Below are 25,777 nucleotides of genomic sequence, written 5' to 3' on the forward strand. Positions count from 1 at the left end.
TACATACGCTCCTTGAGACTAGCAGCAATCTTCTACTGAAACATGTGCCAAAATTACATATATATACTAATGTCCCCCCACCATCTCTTTGGAGCAGTTTGTCAGAGCTTCCTGAGAGTCTGTCTCCCAGGCTATAGCTCTCAATAAGCCCCAAATAAAACTGAACTCACAGCTCAGTGAGTGCATTCTTTTTTCAGTTGACAATGCCTACTAACAGGATACAAGGGTTTCCTTTTTTCCAGATCCTCAAATGCTAGTATATTCTCTTTTGATGATAACCATTCTGACAGGTGTGAGGTGATATATCTTTATGGTTTTGACTTCTCTGATGATTGGCAATGTTGAGCATTTTCTCCTATGCCTGTTGGCCGTGTGTACATCTTCTTTGTCAAAATGTCTTTCCGGGTCTTCTGCCCATTTTTAATTGGGTTGTTTGTGTTTTTGATATTGAATTGTATGAGCTATTTGCATATTTTGGCTATTAACCACTACTTGGTCATTTGCAAATATCTATAGATTATGTTTTAGATTATCTTTTGTTGGTGGTTTCCTTTGCTGTGTAAAAGCTTTTAAGGCTAACTAGGTCCTATTTGCTTATTTTTTATTTGATTTCCTTTGTCTGAGGTGGCAGATCCAAAAATTTATTGCTACGATTTATGTCATGGAGTGTTCCATCTGTTTTCTTCTAGTTTTATAGTTTCCAGTCTTCCATTTAATTCTTTAATCAATTTGAATTTACTTTGTATATAGTGTGAGAAAATGTTCTCATTTAATTCTTTGACATGTAGCTGTCCCAGAACCACTTACTGAAGAGACCATCTTCTCTCCATTATATATTCTTTCCCCCTTTGTCATAGATTAATTAAACAGAATTATTTTCAACTCTCTGTCCAGTTCCACTGATCTGTGTGTCTGTTTTGGTGCCAGTACTATATTCAATTAATATAACTTTGTACACATTGTGTTTATACAATACACCATATGCATTTAAAATTACATTTTGTTTATAGTCAACTCTGGGCAAATATTTATAAATTAATTGCATACAATGTTTTTTTATTTCTGCTTTTCATGTGTTTATAGAAATTATAATGAATACATGGAATCACTTCCAACTTAGTAATATTTACCTTGCAATTGTAAGGAGATCAAACCAGTCCATCCTAAAGGAAATCGGTCCTGAATATTCATTGGAATGATTGAGGCTGAAACTGAAGCTCCAATACTTTAGGCACCTGATGTGAAGAACTGACTCATTGGAAAAGACCCTGATACTGGGAAAGATTGAAGGCAGAAGTGAACGACAGAGGATGAGACAGTTGGATAGTATCACCAACTCGATGAACATGAGTTTGAACAAGCTCCAGGAGTTGGTGATGGACAGGGAAGCCTGGTGTGCTATAGACGACTGAGCGACTGGACTGGCTGACCTGCAATTAATGAGGCTGAACTCTGTGCTTGCTTTGCTATGATATATGAAAGCACATGGGATGTTACAGGGCAAATTTTTTAAGACATTGAATATACTTCTTTAGCCATAAAATATTAATTATAAAATGTTATATAAACATTCTAAAAATTATATATGATTTTTATTATGCAGACTGTTTTTTACTATATCACAACTGTGATTAAACATCAGCCCAAAATCACTGCAGATGGTGACTGCAGCCATGAAATTAAAAGACGCTTACTCCTTGGAAGGAAAGTTATGACCAACCTAGACAGCATATTCAAAAGCAGAGACATTACTTTGCCAAGAAAGTTTCATCTAGTCAAGGCTATGGTTTTTCCTGTGGTCATGTATGGATGTGAGAGTTGGACTGTGAAGAAGGCTGAGGGCCGAAGAATTGATGCTTTTGAACTGTGGTGTTGGAGAAGACTCTTGAGGGTCCCTTGGACTGCAAGGAGATCCAACTAGTCCATTCTGAAGGAGATCAGCCCTGGGATTTCTTTGGAAGGAATGATGCTAAAGCTGAAACTCCAGTACTTTGGCCACCTCACGCGAAGAGTTGACTCATTGGAAAAGACTCTGATGCTGGGAGGGAATGGGGGCAAGAGGAGAAGGGGACGACAGAGGATGAGACGGCTAGATGGCATCACTGACTCGATGGACCTGAGTCTCAGTGAACTCCGGGAGTTGGTGATGGACAGGGAGGCCTGGCGTGCTGCGATTCATGGGGTCGAAAAGAGTCGGACACAACTGAGCGACTGATCTGATCTGATCTGATCTAGGATGATGAAAAAGTTTGTTTTAGGAACACTCAGTAGTTGGTTGTCCTAGTCACATTCTCGGATTTCCTACTGAAAGTTGTGAATTCTGCAAAAAATAAAAAACCACACACTGTCAGATGCCAGCATCAGTTGCTCATGTATGCTCACCTTACAGGTGCCCAGGAGACAAACACACTGCCCAGTTTTCATCTCGCACTTCCCCAATGGGCTCACCTATTGACCAGGGATTTAGGATGCTATTATGAAGCCAGTCAGTTGCACGTGCCTACACTGTGGGCAGGAAACAGGGTGTTTCCCTAATAAAACCAGGAAGTGTGTTGACTAACTCAAGTGGGAGCCACTTGTATTTTCCTCTTAGCCACCAGCACAGTCTACACTCCCTTCTTCCTGTTGGTGCCATCTATAACCTAAGGCATCTTCCCTGCAAACAACTGTCATTTCCTGACAAATGGAAGAAAAATCTGAAGTCCCACACAGCTGTCTGCCTTGCCATTGATGTTATAGCATAATAGTTATGGGAGTCTGGGATCCCTGGCCCATGGCGTGTAATTGTAAGACACTTACACAGGTTTGTGGAGTTCTTTTTGACTTTTAATTAACCAATTCCTTAGTCTTACAATGAAAATACTCAGAGCAAAATTTCTTAAATGTTGTAAATGCATCTTTTGAAAAACAAATCTGTTAATGAGCTTGACCCTCTGGCTTCTACACAGTATTTGGTTACAATTTTAACTGCAAGAATCACTTCAGAAATATTATTTTGAAACAAATGGTTTTTATAACACATTGTTTTGTTTGTTTTAGAAGGTGACTGCCTACAATTTGGTTCCTTTGGAAAAAATAAAACATAACATAACCTTAGCAAGACATCAATCCTCTCCTAGGATTTGTTTGACATAGAAATGGTTTATCTTTTTTATTTATAATGATTCTTTTTTTAACTTAAAAAATAATTTATTTTTGGCTGTGCTGGGTCTTCATTGCTACATGGGCTTTTCTTTAGTTGCAACGAGTGGGGGCTGCTCTCTAGTGGCAGGGTGTGGGCTTCTCATTACGGTGGCTTCCCTTGTGGAGCGTGAGCTCTAGGACATGCAGGTTTCAGTAGCTGTGGCACATGGGTTCCATAGTTGCAGCTTCCAGGCTTTAGAGCACAGGTTCAATAGTCATGGCACATGGGTTTAGTTGCTTTGCAGCACGTGGGATCTTCCCAGCTCAGGGATCGAACTTGTGTCTCCTGCACTGGCAGGCAGATTCTTCACCACTGAACCACCAGGGAGGCCCCTTTAATGATTCTTATTTACTTCATTTTAGTAATATTAAAGTCCCTATCTAAGACTTATATCATAGGTTAGTTTTATGCAGGGCTTACCTTAATCAATAACTGATAACAGAGATTGGTAATTTGCATGCAAAAGTCCTACAAGAGTATCTGTTTGTGACGTGGGCAATTCAGCCATTTAATTTTGGCCACATGTTTATCTGTTGTAGAAAAGGACAAATAAATAAGGAAGTCAATAAAATAATAAGCAGATAAAATACAAACTTTAAAAGGTATGCATTGCTCATATAACTGCAATGTATTGCAAAACTTTTTAGCTTTTTGAAACTAGTTCTACAGTGACTCATGTGTTACAAGCACATAACTTCCCCTTCTTTGTCTTTAAGAACAATCCCAAGTGCTTACTAAAAATGTTTAGAATGAAAAAAAAATGGCTTTTAAACTTTACAATTCACTAGAATTTTTGAAAGAGAGATTGATTGCTTCATAAAAAGTAAGCCTAATATTTACTGAGAGATTAGTCTCTATTGGTCATAAAACAAGTGATTCAGTTAGCTTATACTCATATAGATTTTTACCTCAGTACCCAGAACTCTGTACATTTCACAGAGAAATGTATACTTCACATATATTGTCAACAGAAAAGTTAAATGAAACTAAAATGAGCAAAATATGTTAAATGCCTTATTAATAGAATAATAGGTTATATCCATATCTTATTACTTAAATCAAAGTCTTGTTTTCAACATCTACAAAATTTAAGAACAGCCATTGAGAAATAAAAACAGCTGAGGAGTCACTAAAAGACCAGCTGGATTTGTGAGGAGGGTGCCTGCAGCAGGGTAAGGAGGGTAACGGGGAGTTACTAACCAATGGGTATAGAGTTTCAGTTATGCCAAATAAGTCCTAGAGACCAACTATACACCATTGTTCCTATGGTTAGCAATTCTGTGTTGTGTACTCAAAAATTTTCTAAGAGGATATATCTTATTAAGTGTTCTAATCACTTAAAAAGTAATAAATGAAAAGGGTAGAAGAAAACTTTGAAGATAATGGGTGTGCTTATGGTGTTAAGTTGTGGTGATGGTTACATGAGTGTATCTCCCATCTCATCAAGTTGTATACCTCAAATATGTACAGCTTTCCATATGTCAATCATATCTCAATAAAGTGTTTCATTTTAAAAAAAGAGAGAGACAGAAGAAACTGTGGGGGAAAAATAGACATGATGGAGAAGCAGTTATTGGATATCTTGACAAACAAAATCCGAAAACTTCTGGGCCAGAGCAACAGCAGGATATAGCACTGTCTACACACCTATGTAAACATAGGTAAATATTTGCTACAATAAAACACACATTTCAGGATGACGTAGACATGGGGTGACAGGAATAAAAGCAGTGAAAGTGACAAGGAGGCCTCCTCTGTTTACGCTTTTCTCTCGTATCAACAACTACTAAACATCATGCGTGCATGCTCAGTCACTTCAGTCATGTCCAACTCTTTGTGACTCCACAGACTGTAGGCACCAGGCTCTTCTGTCTATGGGATTCTCCTGGCAAGAATACTGGAGCGGGCTGCCCCTTCCTCCAGGGGATCTTCCTGACGCAGGGACTGAACTCGTGGCTGTTTGCGTCTCTTGGTTGCAGGCAGATTCTTTACCCACTGAGCCACCTGGGAAGCCCATTAAACATCATGCTAGCCCCTAAAAAATATATACTTGTTGCCATGCACTGTCAACTTCTTCTGCTAATATTAAAATAAGAATTCAACTTTTTTCAGTATATTGACTGATAAAGCATGGCAACTAGGGGTAAATGTTGGTGTTTTAGCATTTTCATCTAGTAGGTGATGTTATCAATTGTATAATACATAATTATTGTATAAGCCAGTAAATAGGAAAAAGAAAAAAAAAATTACTGTGAAATGTCTTCAATACCAGGATCATCCTAATTTCAAAGAAGATAAATTGTGAAAAAAGCAGAGTATCTGAAACATGCCTGATATTATAACAAGTGTTCAAAATATTACTGAAAGTTTCTATCAAAACAATTTAAGACATGATTAAAAAAAAAAAGGAAAGAGAAACTTAAGTGATTAAATGATCACTTAAGTCATTTGTTTGTTGCTTCTTTTGAGTTTTCTCTTTAAGAAACTTCAATAAAGAAGTCCAATATAAAATCAACCTATCAACATAAACAATGTTTTGCAATATTGGCAGTAACTATGGAATAATATAAAAATCAAGTTACCATTTGTAATAACATTAAAAACTCTAGAAATTGTGATCATTACTTATTTGGACAAGTTTTACTAAGATTGAAATACTATTTAGTTCCCCAAATTCATTTAAATATTCTGGTAGAACAAACCTGTCCCGAGTTGCTTTACTTTTTTACAAAAGACAGCCTTAGTGAGATTTAAATACCTTTATTTAACTTCATTTAAATGATATGTTGCCTAGATATAAAGATTTTGGTAAAAAGTTGTCTTTTGCTTATTGAACTCTCAATCTGAAGCTTTTTCCTTGCATGTGATCTGCTTTTTCATTTTATAAACTTCAAAAAAAATTTTTTTCTTTCCCTGTCTTAATTCCCTTAGCATAATACCCTCAGGTATCATACATGTTGTGGCAAATGACAGAATTTCCTTCTTTTCTATGTCTGAATAATATTCCATTGTACATATATACCACATCTCCTTTACCCATTCTCTATTTGAAAGTTGTTAAGAGAATAAATCACAAAGCTTTCATCACAAGAAAACAACATTTGTAACGGTGTGTGGTGATGGGTGTTAACTAGACGTTGTGGCAATCACTTTGCAATATACCCATATACTGAATCATTATGTGGTACACCTGAAACAAATACAATGTTAGATGTCAATTATATGTAAATATAAATAAATAAACAATAGAACTGTAAAAGATTGTTTCTTGACATAGACGTTCCTAAATGTTGTTTCCAGAGTGTGTGTTTGTTTCAAGTCTGTTTGTACTATATTATGGGCTCTTTTAGCCTGAGACCTAACATGTTTATTCAAGTACAGGATATCACTTTTTTACAACTGTTCTATCACCTTCATGCTCTCTCTATCCCTTTATGACATCTCTGTGATGTATAAACAATTGTTAGTTCCCACACACCTGACTTTGTCCTTACTCTCTTCCTCTTGGTCCTTTTTAAATGTATTATGTAACGATTCCTCCACAAATTATCTGATCACTAATTCATTCTTTAGTTACTTTTTTATCTATTTTACTATGCAACCTATCACTTTGAGTTATACGTTTCAGCATCTTTTACGTCCAATGTGTTCCAGTGTTTATGCTTTTTAGCTGCTTCATCAGCCTTCCTACTTACATTATCTTTTTTGCTTTAAGATTATTTTCCCATTTATTTTAATCTTGCGTCTAATTCTCATGAATTTGACTTCTGAGTATATTGTTCTGTTTATTGCCTTTCTCTTTTAGTGTGGGAGCACTCAGATATATTGAATTTTTCCCCTATAAATACTTTTTTTGCCTTGATTACTAACATCAGCAGGGTGAACCAAACTCAGGTGCTAATTTCATTTGTGTGTGTATGTGTGTGTTGAAACTGGAAGAAAATATCAAACAAAAAACCTCTTACATTGCAATGATTCCCTTTTCCTTATTCCTATTTCCACTATGGGTATTATCTGTTCTCTAGGAAATATTACAGTTCATCCACTTTAATAACTTCTATCCTCATATCATCAGTTGAAAGGAGAGACTGCCAAACTGAAGTATAACTGTTCTTGACTCCTCACTTTAGTCTAACCCCAGCACCATCCTCATATTCTTCTACAATAAGAGAATTAGAACCAATTCCAAGACACTGGTTTAATGCTTCTTGTGTGGGGTTTCTTTCTCCCTTTTTTTCTGTTTCTTTCTCACTTGACATTTTTTTTTTTCTTTTGCTGAGTTGGGAACCCAGAACTTACTCATCAAGGCTCACGAGTTGTACACTCTTGCTGCTGTTTCTATTCATTCTCTCCTGGTCACACTCGCTGCAACAGGACACACGGGAGAGAAACAGTGCAACAAAAATCCTCCAACAGTAGTCCAGTAGCTCTTCTTGGGCTTTGGATTTCTCCCTTTCCTTCTCCCTTTCTGGCCCCCCTTTCCACACCCCTTGCCTTAAGAAACACAAGAGCTCAATAATCTTAGGTTCCCGTAGGCCTCCTGTAGGTTTGGTAGCTGCTAACTCTTCAGAGTCCCTTGGACTGCAAGGAGATCCAACCAGTCCATTCTGAAGGAGATCAGCCCTGGGATTTCTTTGGAAGGAATGATGCTAAAGCTGAAACTCCAGTACTTTGGCCACCTCATGCAAAGAGTTGACTCATTGGAAAAGACTCTGATGCTGGGAGGGATTGGGGGCAGGAGAAGAAGGGGACACCAGAGGATGAGATGGCTGGATGGCATCACCGACTCGATGGATATGAGTCTGAGTAAACTCTGGGAGTTGATGATGGACAGGGAGGCCTGGCGTGCTGCAATTCATGGGGTTGCAAAGAGTCGGACATGACTGAGCGACTGAATTGAACTGAACTGAACTGAAAGGAAATCTACTTAATCACACGGGCATCTCCAGGACTAGATAAGAGAGAGATAACCAGCATCTATGGCAAACGTCTCCATCTTGTACAGAAGTTATGGATGTCTGGCCATATGTTAATATGTATTCTTCCACAACATTTTCTTATGTTGAGTTCTCAAAATCAACCAATTATTACAATGTATACATTTAACAATTGATAAAATGTATTCATTGGCTAATCTATAGATAATGTTACTGCATGAGTTATAGCTTGTGGAATCTCAGGGACTGAACCCAGGCCCAGGCAGTGAAATTCCAGAATACTAACCACTAGACTACCAGGGAACTTCTCAATGAGTTATTTTCAAACTCACTCTGAACTGAGCAGAAAGTTACAGTTTTTATACCTAAACCAATCAGCCACTTATACTTTCTCCAAAAATAAAAACTCTCACTCATTTTCAATTCAAATATATGTTTTCATCCTCATGAAACCATGCTCTTTTCAGATGAATTTTAAAGTTATGCTGGTAGTGAAACAGAGAAAGAGGAGACAAAAAGATAAGCATCTTCATCATAATTTCGTAGCCTGAAAGAAATGTCACCACTACCTTGAGTGCTTTACTGGCACTCTCTCTGCTGTGATCTTACGGGCTTCTCTTGAACAAGCCACCATCGTTCCCTCCCAGTAGTCTGAGAATGGAAGAAACAAGGTAACGATAATATGCTATTCCCACCCCACACCAGACAATATGGCTAAAGCCAAAGTCTAACACAAAACCATGCTCTTAACAGAGATATCTGTCAAGACGAGGAATAAAACAGAAGCATATTATATTGCCTTGAATAAACAAGGTGTCAGAGACCCATTACTTCAAATCTTTCCTTTAATGGGGCACTGCACAAGTTTTTATTCACAATATAATCAGTATTTGACAGAATGAGGGCATTTTTTTTTCTTTTAAAAGAATTTTTAAAATTGTTAAAAGGCATGTGGGAAAGAACCAGCAGGAAGTGTATACCTCAGAACCGTTCCAATTGCAGTTTCTTCACCTCTTCAACAGTCACCCCCAAGCTGCCAGTTCCGGGTTCACCTTCAGGGCCGGCAGTTAGAATCTGCACGACGCAGCACTCCAAATTCAGACTGACAGGACCATTGACAAATCGCGAAGCCGGTTTCCTTTCCCTGGTCCAATCATGGCTGGCCTCGTGAGAGAGCTAGTGCCGGGAAGAAAGGGGCAGGCCAAGGGGAAAGGCGTTAGAAAACACCACCCACCCAACATCTCACCAGCAGTAAAGTGGTTCTCTTCGACACCGGGATCTATGTGTTAACCTGTCTTTGTATCGTCAAGATGTCTCTTTCTAAGAAGTTAACTTTGGACAAAGTGGATGTGAAAGGGAAGCGAGTCGTCATGAGAGTTGACTTCAATGTCCCCATGAAGAAGAACCAGATTACGAACAACCAAAGAATCAAGGCCTCTCTCCCAAGCATCAAATACTGTCTGGATAATGGAGCCAAGTCAGTAGTTCTTATGAGTCATTTAGGTAGACCTGATGGTGTTCCGATGCCTGATAAATACTCTTTAGAGCCTGTTGCTGCTGAACTCAAATCCTTGTTGGGCAAAGACGTTCTGTTCCTAAAGGACTGTGTGGGTCCGGAAGTGGAAAAGGCTTGTGCCAACCCAGACACCGGTACAGTCATCTTGCTGGAGAACCTGCGCTTTCATGTGGAAGAAGAAGGGAAGGGCCAAGATCCTTCTGGAAATAAGCTTAAAGCTGAGCCAGATAAAATAGAAGCCTTCCGAGCATCCCTCTCCAAGCTAGGGGATGTGTATGTCAATGATGCTTTTGGCACAGCTCACCGGGCCCACAGTTCCATGGTGGGAGTGAATCTTCCCCAGAAGGCATCTGGATTCCTGATGAAAAAGGAGCTAGATTACTTCTCCAAAGCCTTGGAAAACCCAGAGAGACCATTTCTGGCTATACTTGGTGGAGCCAAAGTGGCAGACAAGATCCAACTCATCAAAAATATGCTGGACAAAGTCAATGAGATGATTATTGGTGGGGGAATGGCTTACACCTTCCTTAAGGTATTGAACAACATGGAAATTGGTGCTTCCTTGTTCGATGAAGAGGGAGCCAAGATTGTCAAAGAAATTATGACCAAAGCTGGAAAAAATAGTGTGAACATTACCTTTCCTGTTGACTTTGTCACTGCTGACAAGTTTGAGGAGAATGCTAAGGTTGGCCAAGCCACTGTAGCATCAGGGATACCTGCCGGCTGGATGGGTTTGGACTGTGGACCTGAGACCATTAAGAAGTATGCAGATGTGGTGGGGCGAGCCAAGTTAATTGTGTGGAATGGACCTGTAGGGGTATTTGAATGGGATGCTTTTGCTAAAGGAACAAAAGCCCTCATGGATGAAGTTGTGAAAGCCACTTCCAAGGGCTGTATCACCATTATAGGAGGTGGAGACACTGCTACTTGCTGTGCCAAATGGAACACTGAAGATAAAGTCAGTCACGTGAGCACTGGAGGAGGTGCCAGTCTGGAGCTTCTGGAAGGTAAAGTCCTTCCTGGAGTGAATGCCCTCAGCAATCTGTAGTTGACAAAGTGTCCCTTCCTACTCTTTTCTGTCCACAGCCTTTAAGTAAACTTAGTACTTTCACATCTCAACTCAACTTTCATTAAAATGAACTTTTAAGTCAAAACTCAGGCAATATAACCGAAGTATGGACTGACCCTCAGAAACTCGTAACATCAGCACAGCAATGCACTCATTTCAGTTATGTCATGCATTTGCTTACTCTCTTCAAGTTCTCATTTGAACTTTACCGTTGTGATTCACAGAAAGTGAGTTACTTATTAAAGTGAGTTGAATAAGCTAAAGCTCTCTCTCTTAATTTTAGACCAACTTTATTATTGTTTCACTACTTGAACCATGGAAACAAGATAGAAAAGGTTGCTGAGGAAGGGCAGGATAGAAGCTGACAAATTATTAAACATATTAAACAATGTATACCTGTGGCGGATTCATTTTGATATTTGGCAAAACTAATACAATTATGTAAAGATTAAAAATAATATAAAATTTAAAAAAAGTGAAATAAATGATCATATTAAATACATATTATTATAAATAAATAATACTGAAAATTAAAAAAAAACATATTAAACAATGAAAGAGCCCAAATAAACTGAGAAAAGTAATTACATTTAAGAACTTGTGGGTACCATTAAAGCTCTGCTAAGGGGAAATTTTTTACTAAATAAGAAAAAGAAATAAAAGATACATATTAAACCTGAGAAATTAAAAGGGAAAAAAATTAAACCCAAGGAAGGAAATACAGCTGTGTGTGCAGATATACAAGAGTGCACATACATGTCTGTTAGAATGGGAACTAAAAATTAAATCCAGATTTCAAATAAAGAAGTAATTGCTTTATTTTTAAAGTGGGTATTATTTAATAAATAGATAACATAACTGCTAAATCTTAAAACTGGATTTTTGAGATAAATAAAAATTATGTGCATATACATAGTTTAGTTATGGGGAAAAGTACAGATGTGAAAGCACTTCCATATTAGAAAATACAATAATAAAATACTAAGAAATGTACAAGAAATGAAAATGCTTATTGGGAATATTTTGCTTAATTCTGTGAACCAAGAGCTAGTCCAGGGCAATGCTGCTAACAAATTAAGAGAGAAAATGAGCAGCAATTTATCCCAGCTGTCATGGCCTTTGTCCCATAGCCTCTGATCAATTCTATATATTCAACATTCTGAATAATTAAGTTTAAAATTAAATCTTAATATACCTGAAATTTTACCATATTTCTAAGGACAATATTAATAGTGCCACAGTACCTCTAGGGAATCTGAAGGAGTTAAGATATAGACTCACGTACAAAAGAAACTGACCATTGCAGTATTTGAAGCAAGATTATAGCATGTTATTCTCTTGCATAGAAGTCTGGGTTAAATAGGTGCTCTCTTCTCCATGAGGTCATCTTGTGAAAAAACTTGCTCCTCCGAATAAGGGACTTCCATGTACCTAAGGTGTCCGTCTGAGTTTTTTTACCTGATAGGTAGCCCAAAGGGAAAGTTAGTACAAGACAGTGTATTTCTTTCAAATACCAAAAACTTGCAAGATTTTTTTTTTTCCACTTATTCTCTTGGCTGTTAGTTATGTGATAAGTCCTTTTCTGCAAGGGAAACTTGGGAATGTATTCTCTCCAGTCGAGCAACTTGTATTCAACTAAAAATCTGTTTACTGAAAGGAAGTAGATTCTGTTACTAAAAGGAAGTAGGGATAGGAATAAGTACTGGGGTAAAAGTAATGGTTTCTGATGGACTGGTACTCTGGCCACCCAAGTATCTATGTATGAGTATCCATGCATCCCCCTTCCTACATGTAGAAGACATGCCTTCTTCAAGAGGCAGAATCAAGTGTCTTATTCAGTTACTGCATTCCACTCAAAACTGGGTATCCCTGGGTGATACACAACCTTTTCTATGTGATCCATTGGGAAGTCTGGTGAGTTTAAAAAGTATAGTCATTTCTTTTTCTTACACGTCCATAGCCCCTCTCCATACAGACCCACCTGATGATACAAAAGTGGAAAAGAAATGGAATAACTGCAATAAAAATCTTCATCTAAAAAAAAATCGTTGGTTCATTACATTTATGAAATAAACATTGCTGGATAGAAATTTCTAGAACTCCTTGACGTGACAGTAGGAGAATTTCCTTGATCACCCTCTGATTTTCTTCTTTGGAAGGAAGTTACTTCATTGTCTATTTTTGGCCCCCGGTTTTATTATCCGGGAAATTTTCTTGTTTCTTAATCTTCCATGCCATCTTTTGAAGCAGATATTGGAAAGCTGGGCCACTTTAGCCACTGTACAGCTTTCCTAGCATCATCCTTGCTGATGAAGTTTAAGAAACCAAGAAATTCTTTATACAATCACACAATTAAAAGCCTTTGAAGACCAGACCTAGTGATTTTTCAACTTTCTCAAGAATCAAGATTTCTGATCTATTTAATTCCCTGTGAAAGTGTTCTTGGAAGGACAAATAGCCTTGAAGCAGGATCTTATTTCACGTTCCAGGAACTGAACCCGGCCTCCAGTCAACCAGGTAGACCACCAGGCTAGAGGCTAGAAGCAAAATTCCCTGATTCTTACCCCTCTTTGAAACCAAAAATATTTCAAGGAGGCAAAAACTGCAAAACAGATACAAAGTTTATTAATGGAAACACAGCAGGGCTGGGAGAGCACACAGAGTGACAGTTGAAGTCAGAAGCAGGGTAGAAATACACACCGGGAGAGGAATGTGGGCATCCTGAATGAGGAGTGCAGTAAGGCGATTTAAATCACTTACATAGGATAGTCCTATTTTTTTGTTTACCTTTGGGCAATTCTTTCTTTTTTCACAGCTGACTGGTCCTAAAACTCTCCCAAAAATGCATGAGCAATTTTTTGCTAAGACGGATTCCACTGCAGAGGTCTATGGCTGTATATCCATATTTATCATGAAATGGCACCCCCTTCCCTTTTTAACCCCCAGTGAGCCTTCCTGAGTTTATGCAAACAGGGAAGTTTTCCTTGACCCCAGGTGTGGCATTCTTACCTCTTTATTGCAGTAGAGCTCAGCTTCTGCCACTAGCTTTGTCCTCAGAGTGTCTGGGTGAGAACAAAGCTTCAGTTTTATTCCATTTGATGAACCCCACCTGTCCAGCCCAGAAGCCCATCTATCTCTCACATCAAAAGAACCTCACCCCAAAATCTCTTCTAGCTATAGTTCTTAATCCTTTGGCTTTTGCTTTTAATTCACTGGCTTCTTTGCTGGGTCCATTTCCCTCTTCCTCATTTTAAGTGTGGTTAACTCTTGGCCCCCTGAAAAATGTAGGCAGTGATGGAGGGGGTGGGGAAGCAATACCTATAATCACGTCTTTGCCTGTGACCTTTCCATATTTTTATCTGAAAAGTCCACATGGGGGATTTTGCGAAAAATTAAGAGTGACATTCTTTCTCCTGCTATTTGTGATATTGAGACAGTTTGCTTTTTCAACTCTGCTCTCATATTCTTGGCCTTCCTCACCTTTCCTGGTCTATTGGCCAATTTAGGTTGCAGACAACAAGCAGATTGTCCAATATTTCCTGACTGTGCTCATTGTTTGCTTAAAACTGCATGTAACAGCCAAAACATGCTGACATTCTGCTTCTTACTAAATGCTTTCCCTATGCTTTTAGGCTTTGTAAGAAAGTGTTCGGTCTATTCCATACCACAGCCAATGGTTTTACCAATTGGCACGGGAGAAAAATGGTCACCACCTTCCAGCCCTCCATGTTGTTTTACTCACTTTCCTTTACCTGACCCCTAGGTGAATGCTGTAATTCATGAGTTATATTAAGGCAGTGTCCCTCTTACAGGCAGCAGTTTCTAAACTAGCCAGTCTAACGATGAGCGATTTTCAACTGGGGACAATTTTCCCCATATTTGCAAAGAATGGAGACATTTTTGTTTGCCACAAGTAGGAGAGGTGATGGTGCTGTAGGCATCTTGCAATTGCAGCCAAGGATGCTACAAAACATCCTACAAGACATAGGACAATCTTCACAACAAAGAACTATCCCTATCAAAATGTCAACATGGACATTTTTTCTTCTTCTCGTGACATTCCAGGGTGGTTATGGGTAAGTAGACACTTCTTGAGTTCATCCCAGTACGCAGGCTAGCAGCATGACTGCCATCAGCTAACCTGGCCTCCATTTCTGGGAGTAGGAACCATACAGAAGCCCTCCTGAAGACTGTCTGAAGAATTAAAGCTCAAAAGCACATGTAATTCTGCTCAATATTCTATAATCACCCATATGGGGAAAGAACCCCCAAAAGAATTAATATATATATGTGCTGTTCTGTGCTTAGTCACTCAGTCATGTCATATTCTTCATGACCCCACAGACTGCAGCACACCAGGTTCCTTTGTCCATTGGGATTCTCCAGGCAAGAATACTGGAGTGGGTTTTTATGCCCTCCACCAGGGGATCTTCCCAACCCAGGGATCAAACCTTTACTGGCTGAGCCACCCAGAAAGCCCAAGAATACTGGCGTGGGTAGCCTATCCCTTCTCCAGGGGATCTTCCTAATTCAGGAATCAAACCGGGGTCTCCTGCATTGCAGGCAGATTCTTTACCAGCTGAGCTACCCGGGAAGCCCTAAATATATGTAAATGTATGACTGAATCCTGCAGCTAACACAACATTGTAAATCAACTATAGTCCAATAAACTTTTTTTAAAAAAAGAATTAAAGCTCATAAAAATGTTCAGAAGATATAACCTCTCATCATCTGAAAATAAACCTCATCTGGAAACTAATCTCTACCCGAATATGGCCTCTGAATGGATGGGTGTTTAAAAGCGCACACACACAAAATCAATGTCAGCTTCTGTAATGACTCCTTTCTTGCATTAAAATGTGTTCCAGTGGTTCTTTGCTACCTTTACCAAAAAAGGAAGAAAAGGGAGATTAAAGAGAACATGACGCCCTTCAGTGTCCCCAAGACAGGACAGTTTCTTCTCAGGACATTCTTCATTTTCTCTGAGGATCCTCATGTCTGTCCAGAGAAGAGCAGAGCAGGGAGTTGATTGAGAATATTTCTGTCAAGAATTCTAGTTAAATTCTATGGATATTTTAGATATTATTTTTTTCTCTGAAAACATACACAATTCTTTTCACAGAAAGCAATAGGCATAAGTTAAATGTGCTATTTATAGTGGTTGATTAAAAATTGCATCCAGAAAAGCAAAAATAACCTAAAATATTTTTAAGGATGTATTTTTAACTGAGGTGGTTACATTTGCTTAAAGCATTTAATATTTTTTTCTTATATATTCAAAAAACCTTAGAATTATTTTGGACATTATGATGTCTTTAGAAGAAACATGATTTTTGTAAGCTTATGTGTGTGGAATAAGAGAAAAGAAAAGGTATAATTATTACATGCAAGGCCAGCTGAGCTCAGGTACTAAAAGAGGGAGGGAAGGGAATATGGAAGCAGTGGAAAGAGGTCAGGAGGATATTAGAAACTGTGACAGAATAATCTGCAAGCATTGTTGACCAGTTAGAGATGGATTATCAAGAATGCATAGTGATAGAGAATAATTTTGACCACTATAGTAGAAGTAAGGGATATGATAAAGCGTATTTTAGTATTCAGTATTTTAAGAAGCATGCATACAGTCACTGGCTTTAAATGAGATAAATAAGTAATTGCTCAGAAAAACTTCAGGTCTTAAAATAAGCCATTAGCAAATAAAGCCTTTAAGTGTACTGCAGAGAGATGATATCTTACCAAAGGGATAAGGCAACGTCAACTTGCCCAGTGAGAAATACCTAGTAGCAAATTCTCAGAGGCTTGTGATTGAGAATACTTAGACCAAACAAGCTAAAGGAATCAAAACGCAAGCTGTAGAACAAGGTTCTAAATGTGTTCTTCCCAGGCTAGCAGCAAGAACACCCAGAAACTTGTTAGAAATGCAGACTACTGGGCCACCCACCAGACCTACTGAATCACAAGCTTTGGGTAGAATCCAGCAATCTGTGTTTTAACAAGCTCCCCAGTGCTCCTATCTCAGCTTTTCTGAGAACCACTGGTACGGAATAAAGATCACTTTAAACGGGAAACAGGAACCAGTGGTCATCACACTATTTCCTTGTTAGTTGAGGCAAATAATTTCACTTTTCTGAGTGCACATATCTGGAAAAAAATGTTATATTATTCGTATGTTATCTGAGATTCCTTCTAGTTCCCAAATTACATGGCTCTGAATTCCTTTTTGGTATATTTGAAACTACAAGACTCTTGAAAAAGAGGGGAAAAGGACCAAGAGTTAATAGACACTAAACTGAAAAGGGGAAAAACATCAGAAATTTGGCTTGCAATTTGACTGTACTTTGTGTATATGAAAGTGATTTCCTGTGAACTAGAGTGTCTTGAGAGCTTTCAGTTCAGTTCACTTCAGTTCAGTTGCTCAGTCATGTCCGACTCTTTGTGACCCCATGAATCGCAGCACGACAGGCCTCCCTGTCCATCACCAACTCCCGGAGTTCACTCAGACTCACGTCCATGGAGTCGGTGATGCCATCCAGCCATCTCATCCTCTGTCGTCCCCTTCTCCTCCTGCCCCCAATCCCTCCCAGCATCAGAGTCTTTTCCAATGAGTCAACTCTTTGCATGAGGTGGCCAAAGTACTGGAGTTTCAGCTTTAGCATTATTCCTTCCAAAGAACACCTAGGACTGATCTCCTTTAGAATGGACTAGTTGGATCTCCTTGCAGTCCAAGGGACTCTCAAGAGTCTTCTCCAACACCACAGTTCAAAAACATCCATTCTTCAATGCTCAGCTTTCTTCACAGTCCAACTCTCACATCCATACATGACCACTGGAAAAGCCATAGCCTTGAGAGCTTAATGAAGTACAAATAGAATGAAATATAGTGAAATATATTGAATTACTCTTTGCCTTATTAGAGTCATTTAGATTAAGAGAAAATGAGTCCAAAGTTCATGTCTGTAGGAGAAAATTGTTTATTCACAGAGGATACTTGTATATTTTAGGACTTGCTTTTATTTTTTTTCTTGTGTGGCTTTGGTGGATGTTTAAAGCTCTGATTTGGTTGCTTGTGAAGATAGAAATATAGAGTAGAAAGAGGCTTGGTGTTCATGGAATGCTCTCTTCTAGAGTTTAAGTTGGTGCATGCATCATTTTTTCAACTAGGAAAAATCATCTACAACTGAGAAGAATATGGATTTAACTGGACACGCCTAGATATTACCACCGAAAGAAGCCTTACTTTAATTTCCACTGCCCAATCCTCACATCCACAGGAAGGAATCAACCCTTGGGACTTTTGTTTCTTTATGCAAACCACTTGTTTCATGCTAAGATTATTGGGACTTTTATTGTTTACATACCCATGTCTCCCAGCTCTGGACAGCCAGAGTTTACATCTTATTCAAAGGCTCTACTCCAGGGTACCCTAACACAGTATTTAGCACATAGAAGGTTTCTGTTGATCATGTTGTATTTTATAAACTGAAAGTGTAGCTCACATGATATTTGTGGTAAAACACAAATTGCCCAGTGAGATCAGAAATGTAACAATGTTTCCTGTACCGCATAAAAGGAAATTCACTCTCACATTCAGGAAGTTTTTTTTTAACTTTCAAAAGAAACTGAATATTCCACTTAGTATGCTACAAAAAGAAAGCAAGCTGGCTAGGATACAGAACGATCAATTACTAGAGAAAAACAGTAAGATTTTTAACTTGTATATAAACAATGAGCACTTGGAGAAGGAAATGGCAACACTCCAGTATTCTTGCCTGGAAAACTCCATGGACAGAGGAGCTTGAGGCTACAGTCCATGGGGTCACACAGAGTCAGACAAGACTGAAGCGACTTAGCTTCATTACTGAAAATCACAAGAAGTTGATATCAATAATAAGCATTCTGTATATTTTACCAGAGAAAAGATATATGTATCCTTAATTTCTTCTCTACAAAGTGGAAATGATATTAAGGTATTAGTTGTGTGTGTTTATGTGAAGACGATAGGAGACAGTATTTCTAATGCACTCATCACAGTGTTTGGCAGAAAGTTCTAAGTATGTAAGCTTCTTATATCATTAATAGTAGAAGAATGGTTCATCTTTGAATTAAGAATATTTTCACAATATCAGAGTTCCCTTGGAAAGATGAAGCATTTGCATGAAATAATATGTAATTAACAAAGATATAGGCCTTAATAAAAATATTTTGATCCTTTCTCAAATTATGCTTATAACAAGCAAAGAATTAGAGGAAGCTAATTCACTTTTAGTAGAACTGACCTATAAAAGATAACTAGAGGAAAAGCATGTCTTCTCAGAGAGGAAGGTGAAGTTTGCCTGAGAAATCAGAATTATTTCCCCAAAAGTGACAAACTATTGCTACTTAAATTCTTTTGAATACTGCAAAAGTGGCCAATGCAAAAAAGAAGTCCCTTAATTATATTTTCCTGTGGTCCTGATAATGTTATGATTGAGGTTTCCAGGGTGGGAAAGACCACTAGTGCTAACACAAGTTTGTTTAAAGGTTTAATAGCACTGAGAATTTCAAATCTGAAGGTGAGACTTAGCAGAAAACCTTGCCAACAAAACAGAAATAGCTTGAATAAAGTGTGATCTAGAATTTGTGCTTTGCATAAAATATTCCAAACAAAAGTCCTTACTCACCCTCCTTGGAATGGTCAAACTGAGAAAGTGAATCAAACTGCATTAGACATACTGGGGTATTGCCGACAGACCAAAGATGTCAGTGAAAATAACATAAAAATATCTGGCAAACTTGGATGATATGCCTAAAACTGAAGCCAGAGAATTTACTCCTAACCTTTCAGTTTCTCAGTTGGGAATTCCTTGGAGGCACCCCATGGTGTTTTGGAACCTATTCTTGTAGTAATTTATAATAAAAACAATTGCATCCTGATTTGAATTCCAAAGGCTTTTTACATGCATATCTTTTACACTATGGTGAGAGTACTCAGTTCAGTTCAGTTCAGTTCAGTCGCTCAGTCGTGTCCAACTCTTTGCAACCCCATGAATGGCAGCACACCAGGCCTCCCTGTCCATCACCAACTCCCGGAGTTTACCCAAACTCATGTCCATCGAGTCAGTGATGCCCTCCAGCCATCTCATCCTCTGTTTTACCCTTCTCCTCCTGCCCCAATCCCTCCCAGCATCAGAGTCTTTTCCAATGAGTCAACTCTTCACATGAGGTGACCAAAGTATTAGAGTTTCAGCTTCAGCATCAGTCCTTCCAATGAACACCCAGGACTTATCTCCTTTAGGATGGACTGGTTGGATCTCCTGCAGTCTAAGGGACTCTCAAGAGTATTCTCCAGCACCACAGTTCAAAAGCATCAATTCTTCGGTGCTCAGCCTTCTTCACAGTCCAACTCTCACATCCATACATGACCACTGGAAAAACCATAGCCTTGACTAGATGGACTAGTCAAGGCTAGATGGACCCTTGGACTGCAAGGAGATGGCAAAGTAATATCTCTGTTGGCAAAGTCTTTGTTGGCAAACTAATGTCTCTGCTTTTTAATTTGCTATCTAGGTAGGTCATAACTTTCCTTCCAAGGAGTAAGCGTCTTTTAATTTCATGGCTGTAATCACCATCGGCAGTGATTTTGGAGCCCCCAAAAATAAAGTCTGACACTATTTCCACTGTTTCCCCATCTATTTCCCATGAAGTGATGGGACCAGATGCCATGATCTTCATTTTCAGAATTGAGCTTTAAGCCAACTTTTTCACTCTCCTCTTTCACTTTCATCAAGAGGCTTTTTAGTTCCTCTTCACTTTCTGCCATAAGGGTGGTATCATCTGCATATCTGAGGTTATTGATATTTCTCCTGGCAATCTTGATTCCAGCTTGTGCTTCTTCCAGCCCAGCGTTTCTCATGATGTACTCTGCATAGAAGTTAAATAAGCAGGGTGAAATGTACAGCCTTGACGTACTCCTTTTCCTGTTTGGAACCAGTCTGTTGTTCCATGTCCAGTTCTAACTGTTGCTTCCTGACCTGCATATAGGTTTCTCAGGAGGCAGGTCAGGTGGTCTGGTTATTCCCATCTCTTTCAGAATTTTCCACAGTTTATTGTGATCCACACAGTCAAAGGATTTGGCATAGTCAATAAAGCAGAAATAGGTGTTTTTCTGGAACTCTCTTGCTTTTTCAATGATCCAGCGGATGTTGGCAATTTGATCTCTGGTTCCTCTGCCTTTTCTAAAACCAGCTTGAACATCTGGAAGTTCAGGGTTCATGTATTGCTGAAGCCTGGCTTGGAGAATTTTGAGCATTACTTTACTAGCATGTGAGATGAGTGCAATTCAGATCAGATCAGATAAGTCGCTCAGTCGTGTCCGACTCTTTGCGACCCCATGAATCACAGCACGCCAGGTCTCCCTGTCCATCACCAACTCCTGGAGTTCACTCAGACTCACGTCCATAGAGTCAGTGATGCCATCCAGCCATCTCATCCTCTGTTGTCCCCTTCTCCTCCTGCCCCAATCTTTCCCAGCATCAGAGTCTTTTCCAATGAGTCAACTCTTCACATGAGGTGCCCAAAGTACTGGAGTTTCAGCTTTAGCATCATTCCTTCCAAAGAAATCCCAGGGCTGATCTCCTTCAGAATGGACTGGTTGGATCTCCTTGCAGTCCAAGGGACTCTCAAGAGTCTTCTCCAACACCACAGTTCAAAATCATCAATTCTTCGGCGCTCAGCCTTCTTCACAGTCCAACTCTCACATCCATACATGACCACAGGAAAAATCATAGCCTTGACTAGACGGACCTTTGTTGGCAAAGTAATGTCTCTACTTTTGAATATGCTATCTAGGTAGGTCATAATTTTCCTTCCAAGGAGTAAGCGTCTTTTAATTTCATGGCTGCAGTCACCATCTGCAGTGATTTTGGGGCCCAGAAAAATAAAGTCTAACACTGTTTCCACTGTTTCCCCCTCTATTTCCCATGAAGTGGTGGGACCGGATGCCATGATCTTCGTTTTCTGAATGTTGAACTTTAAGCCAACTTTTTCACTCTCCACTTTCACTTTCATCAAGAGGCTTTTTAGTTCCTCTTCACTTTCTGCCATAAGGGTGGTGTCATCTGCATATCTGAGGTTATTGATATTTCTCCCAGCAATCTTGATTCCAGCTTGTGTTTCTTCCAGTCCAGCGTTTGTCATGATGTATTCTGCAATTAGTTAAATAAACAGGGTGACAATATACAGCCTTGACGAACTCCTTTTCCTATTTGGAACCAGTCTGTTGTTCCATGTCCAGTTCTAACTGTTGCTTCCTGACCTGCATACAAATTTCTCAAGAGGCAGATCAGGTGGTCTGGTATTCCCATCTCTTTCAGAATTTTCCACAGTTTATTGTGATCCACACAGTCAAAGGCTTTGGCATAGTCAATAAAGCAGAAATAGATGTTTTTCTGGAACTCTCTTGCTTTTTCAATGATCCAGCGGATGTTGGCAATTTGATCTCTGGTTCCTCTGCCTTTTCTAAAACCAGCTTGAACATCAGGAAGTTCATGGTTCACATATTGCTGAAGCCTGGCTTGGAGAATTTTGAGCATTACTTTACTAGCGTGTGAGATGAGTGCAATTGTGCAGTAGTTTGATCATTCTTTGGCATTGCCTTTCTTTGGGATTGGAATGAAAACTGACCTTTTCCAGTCCTATGGCCACTGCCGAGTTTTCCAAATTTGCTGGCATGTTGAGTGCAGCACTTTCACAGCATCATCTTTCAGGATTTGAAATAGCTCAACTGGAATTCCATCACCTCCACTAGCTTTGTTCGTAGTGATGTTTTCTAAGGCCCACTTGACTTCACATTCCAGGATGTCTGGCTCTAGGTGAGTGATCACACCATCGTGATTATCTGGGTCGTGAAGATCTTTTTTGTACAGTTCTTCTGTGTATTGTTGCCATCTCTTCTTAATATCTTCTGTTTCTGTTAGGTCCATACCATTTCTGTCCTTTATCGAGCTCATCTTTGCATGAAATGTTCCTTTGGTATCTCTGATTTTCTTGAAGAGATCCCTAGTCTTTCCCATTCTGTTGTTTTCCTCTATGTCTTTGCATTGATCGCTGAAGAAGGCTTTCTTATCTCTTCTTGCTATTCTTTGGAACTCTGCATTCAGATGTTTATATCTTTCCTTTTCTCCTTTGCTTTTCACTTCTCTTCTTTCCACAGCTATTTGTAAGGCCTCCCCAGGCAGCCATTTTGCTTTTTTGCATTTCTTTTCCGTGGGGATGATCTTGATCCCAGTCTCCTGCACAATGTCACGAACCTCATTCCATAGTTCATCAGGCACTCTATCTATCAGATCTAGGGTTAGGGCAATTTTGTGGTAGTTTTAGCGTTTTATTGGCATTGCCTTTCTTTGGGATTGGAATGAAAACTGACCTTTTCCAGTCCTGTGGCAACTGCTGAGTTTTCCAAATTTGCTGGCATATTGAGTGCAGCACTTTCACAGCATCATCTTTCACGATTTGGAATAGCTCAACTGGAATTCCATCACCTCCACTAGCTTTGTTCGTAGCAATGCTTTCTAAGGCCCACTTGACTTCACATTCCAGGATATCTGGCTCTAGGTGAGTGATCACACCATCGTGATTATCTGGGTCATGAAGATCTTTTTTGTACAGTTCTTCTGTGTATTGTTGCCACCTCTTCTTAATATCTTCTGCTTCTGTTAGGTCCACACCATTTCTGTCCTTTATCGAGCCCATCTTTGCATGAAATGTCCCCTTGGTATCTCTAATTTTCTTGAAGAGATCTCTCGTCTTTCCCATTCTGTTGTTTTCCTCTATTTCTTTGCATTGAGTGCTAAGGAAGGCTTTCTTATCTCTCCTTGCTATTCTTTGGAACTCTGCATTCAGATGCTTATAACTTTCCTTTCCTCCTTTGTAAAGTCAATATTGCTGGTATGATTTCATCCCATTTCTTAGGTATGGACATAGTCTACATTTCATTAGTATTACAGAATTCAAGTGGAATTAACTAAACAGAACTCTATTTTCCTTCCTGATTCAACCACGCTAAGTACTTGCACAATGATTTTGCAGAACCACAATATTACCCAAATCTGAAGATAGTTATGCTAAACAAGGAAATGCCATTTATAACTCCTTTCCTTCTTTTGTGTGATTTACTTTATATACCCAAGACTGGAATGAACTAGATGGTGTAATGTCCATTTCATAGTTTGAAATGCAGGTTACTTACAATTATATGTGCTTGTAGTCTCCCTATTTCTAACCCCCCAAAAAACAAAATAGTCTAAAAAAGTCACACCAATAGTTATTTTGAGAGTCCATGTCAAACTTGGATAGTCCCCAAATATCTATAAAATCCCTCTGGGTTCACTTACACATGGAAAAAGTCAGAAGGACTTACAAAATTGTATTTTTTGCAAAAAGATGACAAACTTTTATGCACAGTCAATAATTAATTATTGTAGTCCAAAGAATTACAAGCCTTCTATGCTGAAGGGCAACATCAACAAGTGGGACAAGAATTAAGCTCAAACCAACTCTTTAAAGTGACATTTACAAACTACCCTTTTTCATTTATTTCTTTACAGAACTTTCAATAACTACCAATTATACTTATCCAATCAGTAGAATAATTAATGTCATAAATATAATCATACCCGTAAAACCAAAAAAAGTCTTAATTTCTTTTTTCTGCTCTATTGCTGGTTTTTGTCCCTCCATATGTAGAAGGTTTTAGAGTGACACAAAGAAAAGAAATGAGCGCTGGGGCCCACGCAGGTACCAGGCTGGCTTGAGCACTCTTCCTGGTTGGCCCTGTGGACCCTCATCCATCCAGACACAGGAAGGGGCTTTAGAAATTTTCATCCAAAGCATAGTGGCCCCCTGAGATCCATATCACAGCACAAGAAATTATTTTAACAATTGATGTATAATAATGCTGAGCTCATTTACAAGAAATTCTTACCTTCTCATATGTTCAATTTGTCAGTCTTTGATTTGCCTTGCCATGTAGTTAATCCCAAATTCACTTAAGATTATTCTCCTTTCTCTTATCATATTTAAATATGTCTGGTCTTTAATGAACTATCTTAATCTTATTTTTCTGGTGTCCATCCACATCTCTGTCCTTTTCATCTTCCTGTATTTTTTGTACAGAAGAGTTTGTGACATTCTTATTTTTTTCAATACAAATATATTCATTAAAAGAAGCTGCAACCATCTGACAATTTCACTAAGTCTTCTGACATAGTTGTGAACCAAAATTTCTGTATTGAAATATATATAATTTTCCATGAATCAGTTTTAGCTCCCTATGACATTATGCATGGGTATTATTAATATCAATTTTTAAAAAATAAAATTATGTGTAGATATGTTATATTCAATACTGTTCTTTGACATGAGCAAACAAGGTCCTTGCCCCATACCCAGGTTTCAGGAGGCTCCTGTGTTTTGTTTTAGATTCTTAAAAATATCTAAAGTCCCTCAGAAGTGTATCCTGACCCTAAATGTGTGGGTCCCAGTCCTAGTTACTTCACTTTGAGCTACTCTCCAACCCTCTAACCCATAAGTGGGATCCAGATGCTCCCAAAGCATCATGATTGAAACTTTAAGCTATCTTGGACTCCATAGCAAGACTTTAGCTCCAGATAAGCTGCCTGGTAAATTTATCGCTCCCACTGGTTAGTGTGGCATTTTTTTAAACAGGAGCAAAAGATATTGGGCCACCCGAATGGTGTTTGCATGTTGATTATAGTTGAGTTGAATGGTTAACATAGGAAAGAGTCCTATAAAATATATTTTCTAAGGGCTTTGCATACCCCAATAGAAGCCCTAGATATATTATACTCTGAATTTATTTTCAAGAAAATAAAGGTGTTAAAAATATTTGTGATAAAAAGGAAACATTAGTACAAAAGGTATCAACTTCCAGTTATAAAATAAAGAAGTCATAGGAATTTGGCAATGTACCAAAAAAAGGAAAAAAAAGGCAGCCTTATATTTGATAGAGTTGAGATTGATTATATGAGGCTAAATAAACATTGCTGAAATATTTGCAAGGAAGCATTGCTTCT

The 25,777-nt window shown here is 38.7% G+C and overlaps 1 protein-coding gene across 1 annotated transcript; it reads left to right on the forward strand.

The window, feature by feature from the left end:
• The first annotated feature begins 9,431 nt into the window (after positions 1–9,431).
• On the forward strand, positions 9,432–10,685 carry PGK2 (phosphoglycerate kinase 2). Its single transcript, XM_055574659.1, has one exon. It carries the CDS (start codon positions 9,432–9,434, stop codon positions 10,683–10,685), a length of 1,254 nt encoding a protein of 417 aa, XP_055430634.1.
• Positions 10,686–25,777: the final 15,092 nt, after the last annotated feature.

Source organism: Bubalus kerabau, chromosome 3 (genome assembly GCF_029407905.1).
Source record: "Bubalus kerabau isolate K-KA32 ecotype Philippines breed swamp buffalo chromosome 3, PCC_UOA_SB_1v2, whole genome shotgun sequence".
Taxonomy (NCBI): Eukaryota; Metazoa; Chordata; class Mammalia; order Artiodactyla; family Bovidae; genus Bubalus; species Bubalus kerabau.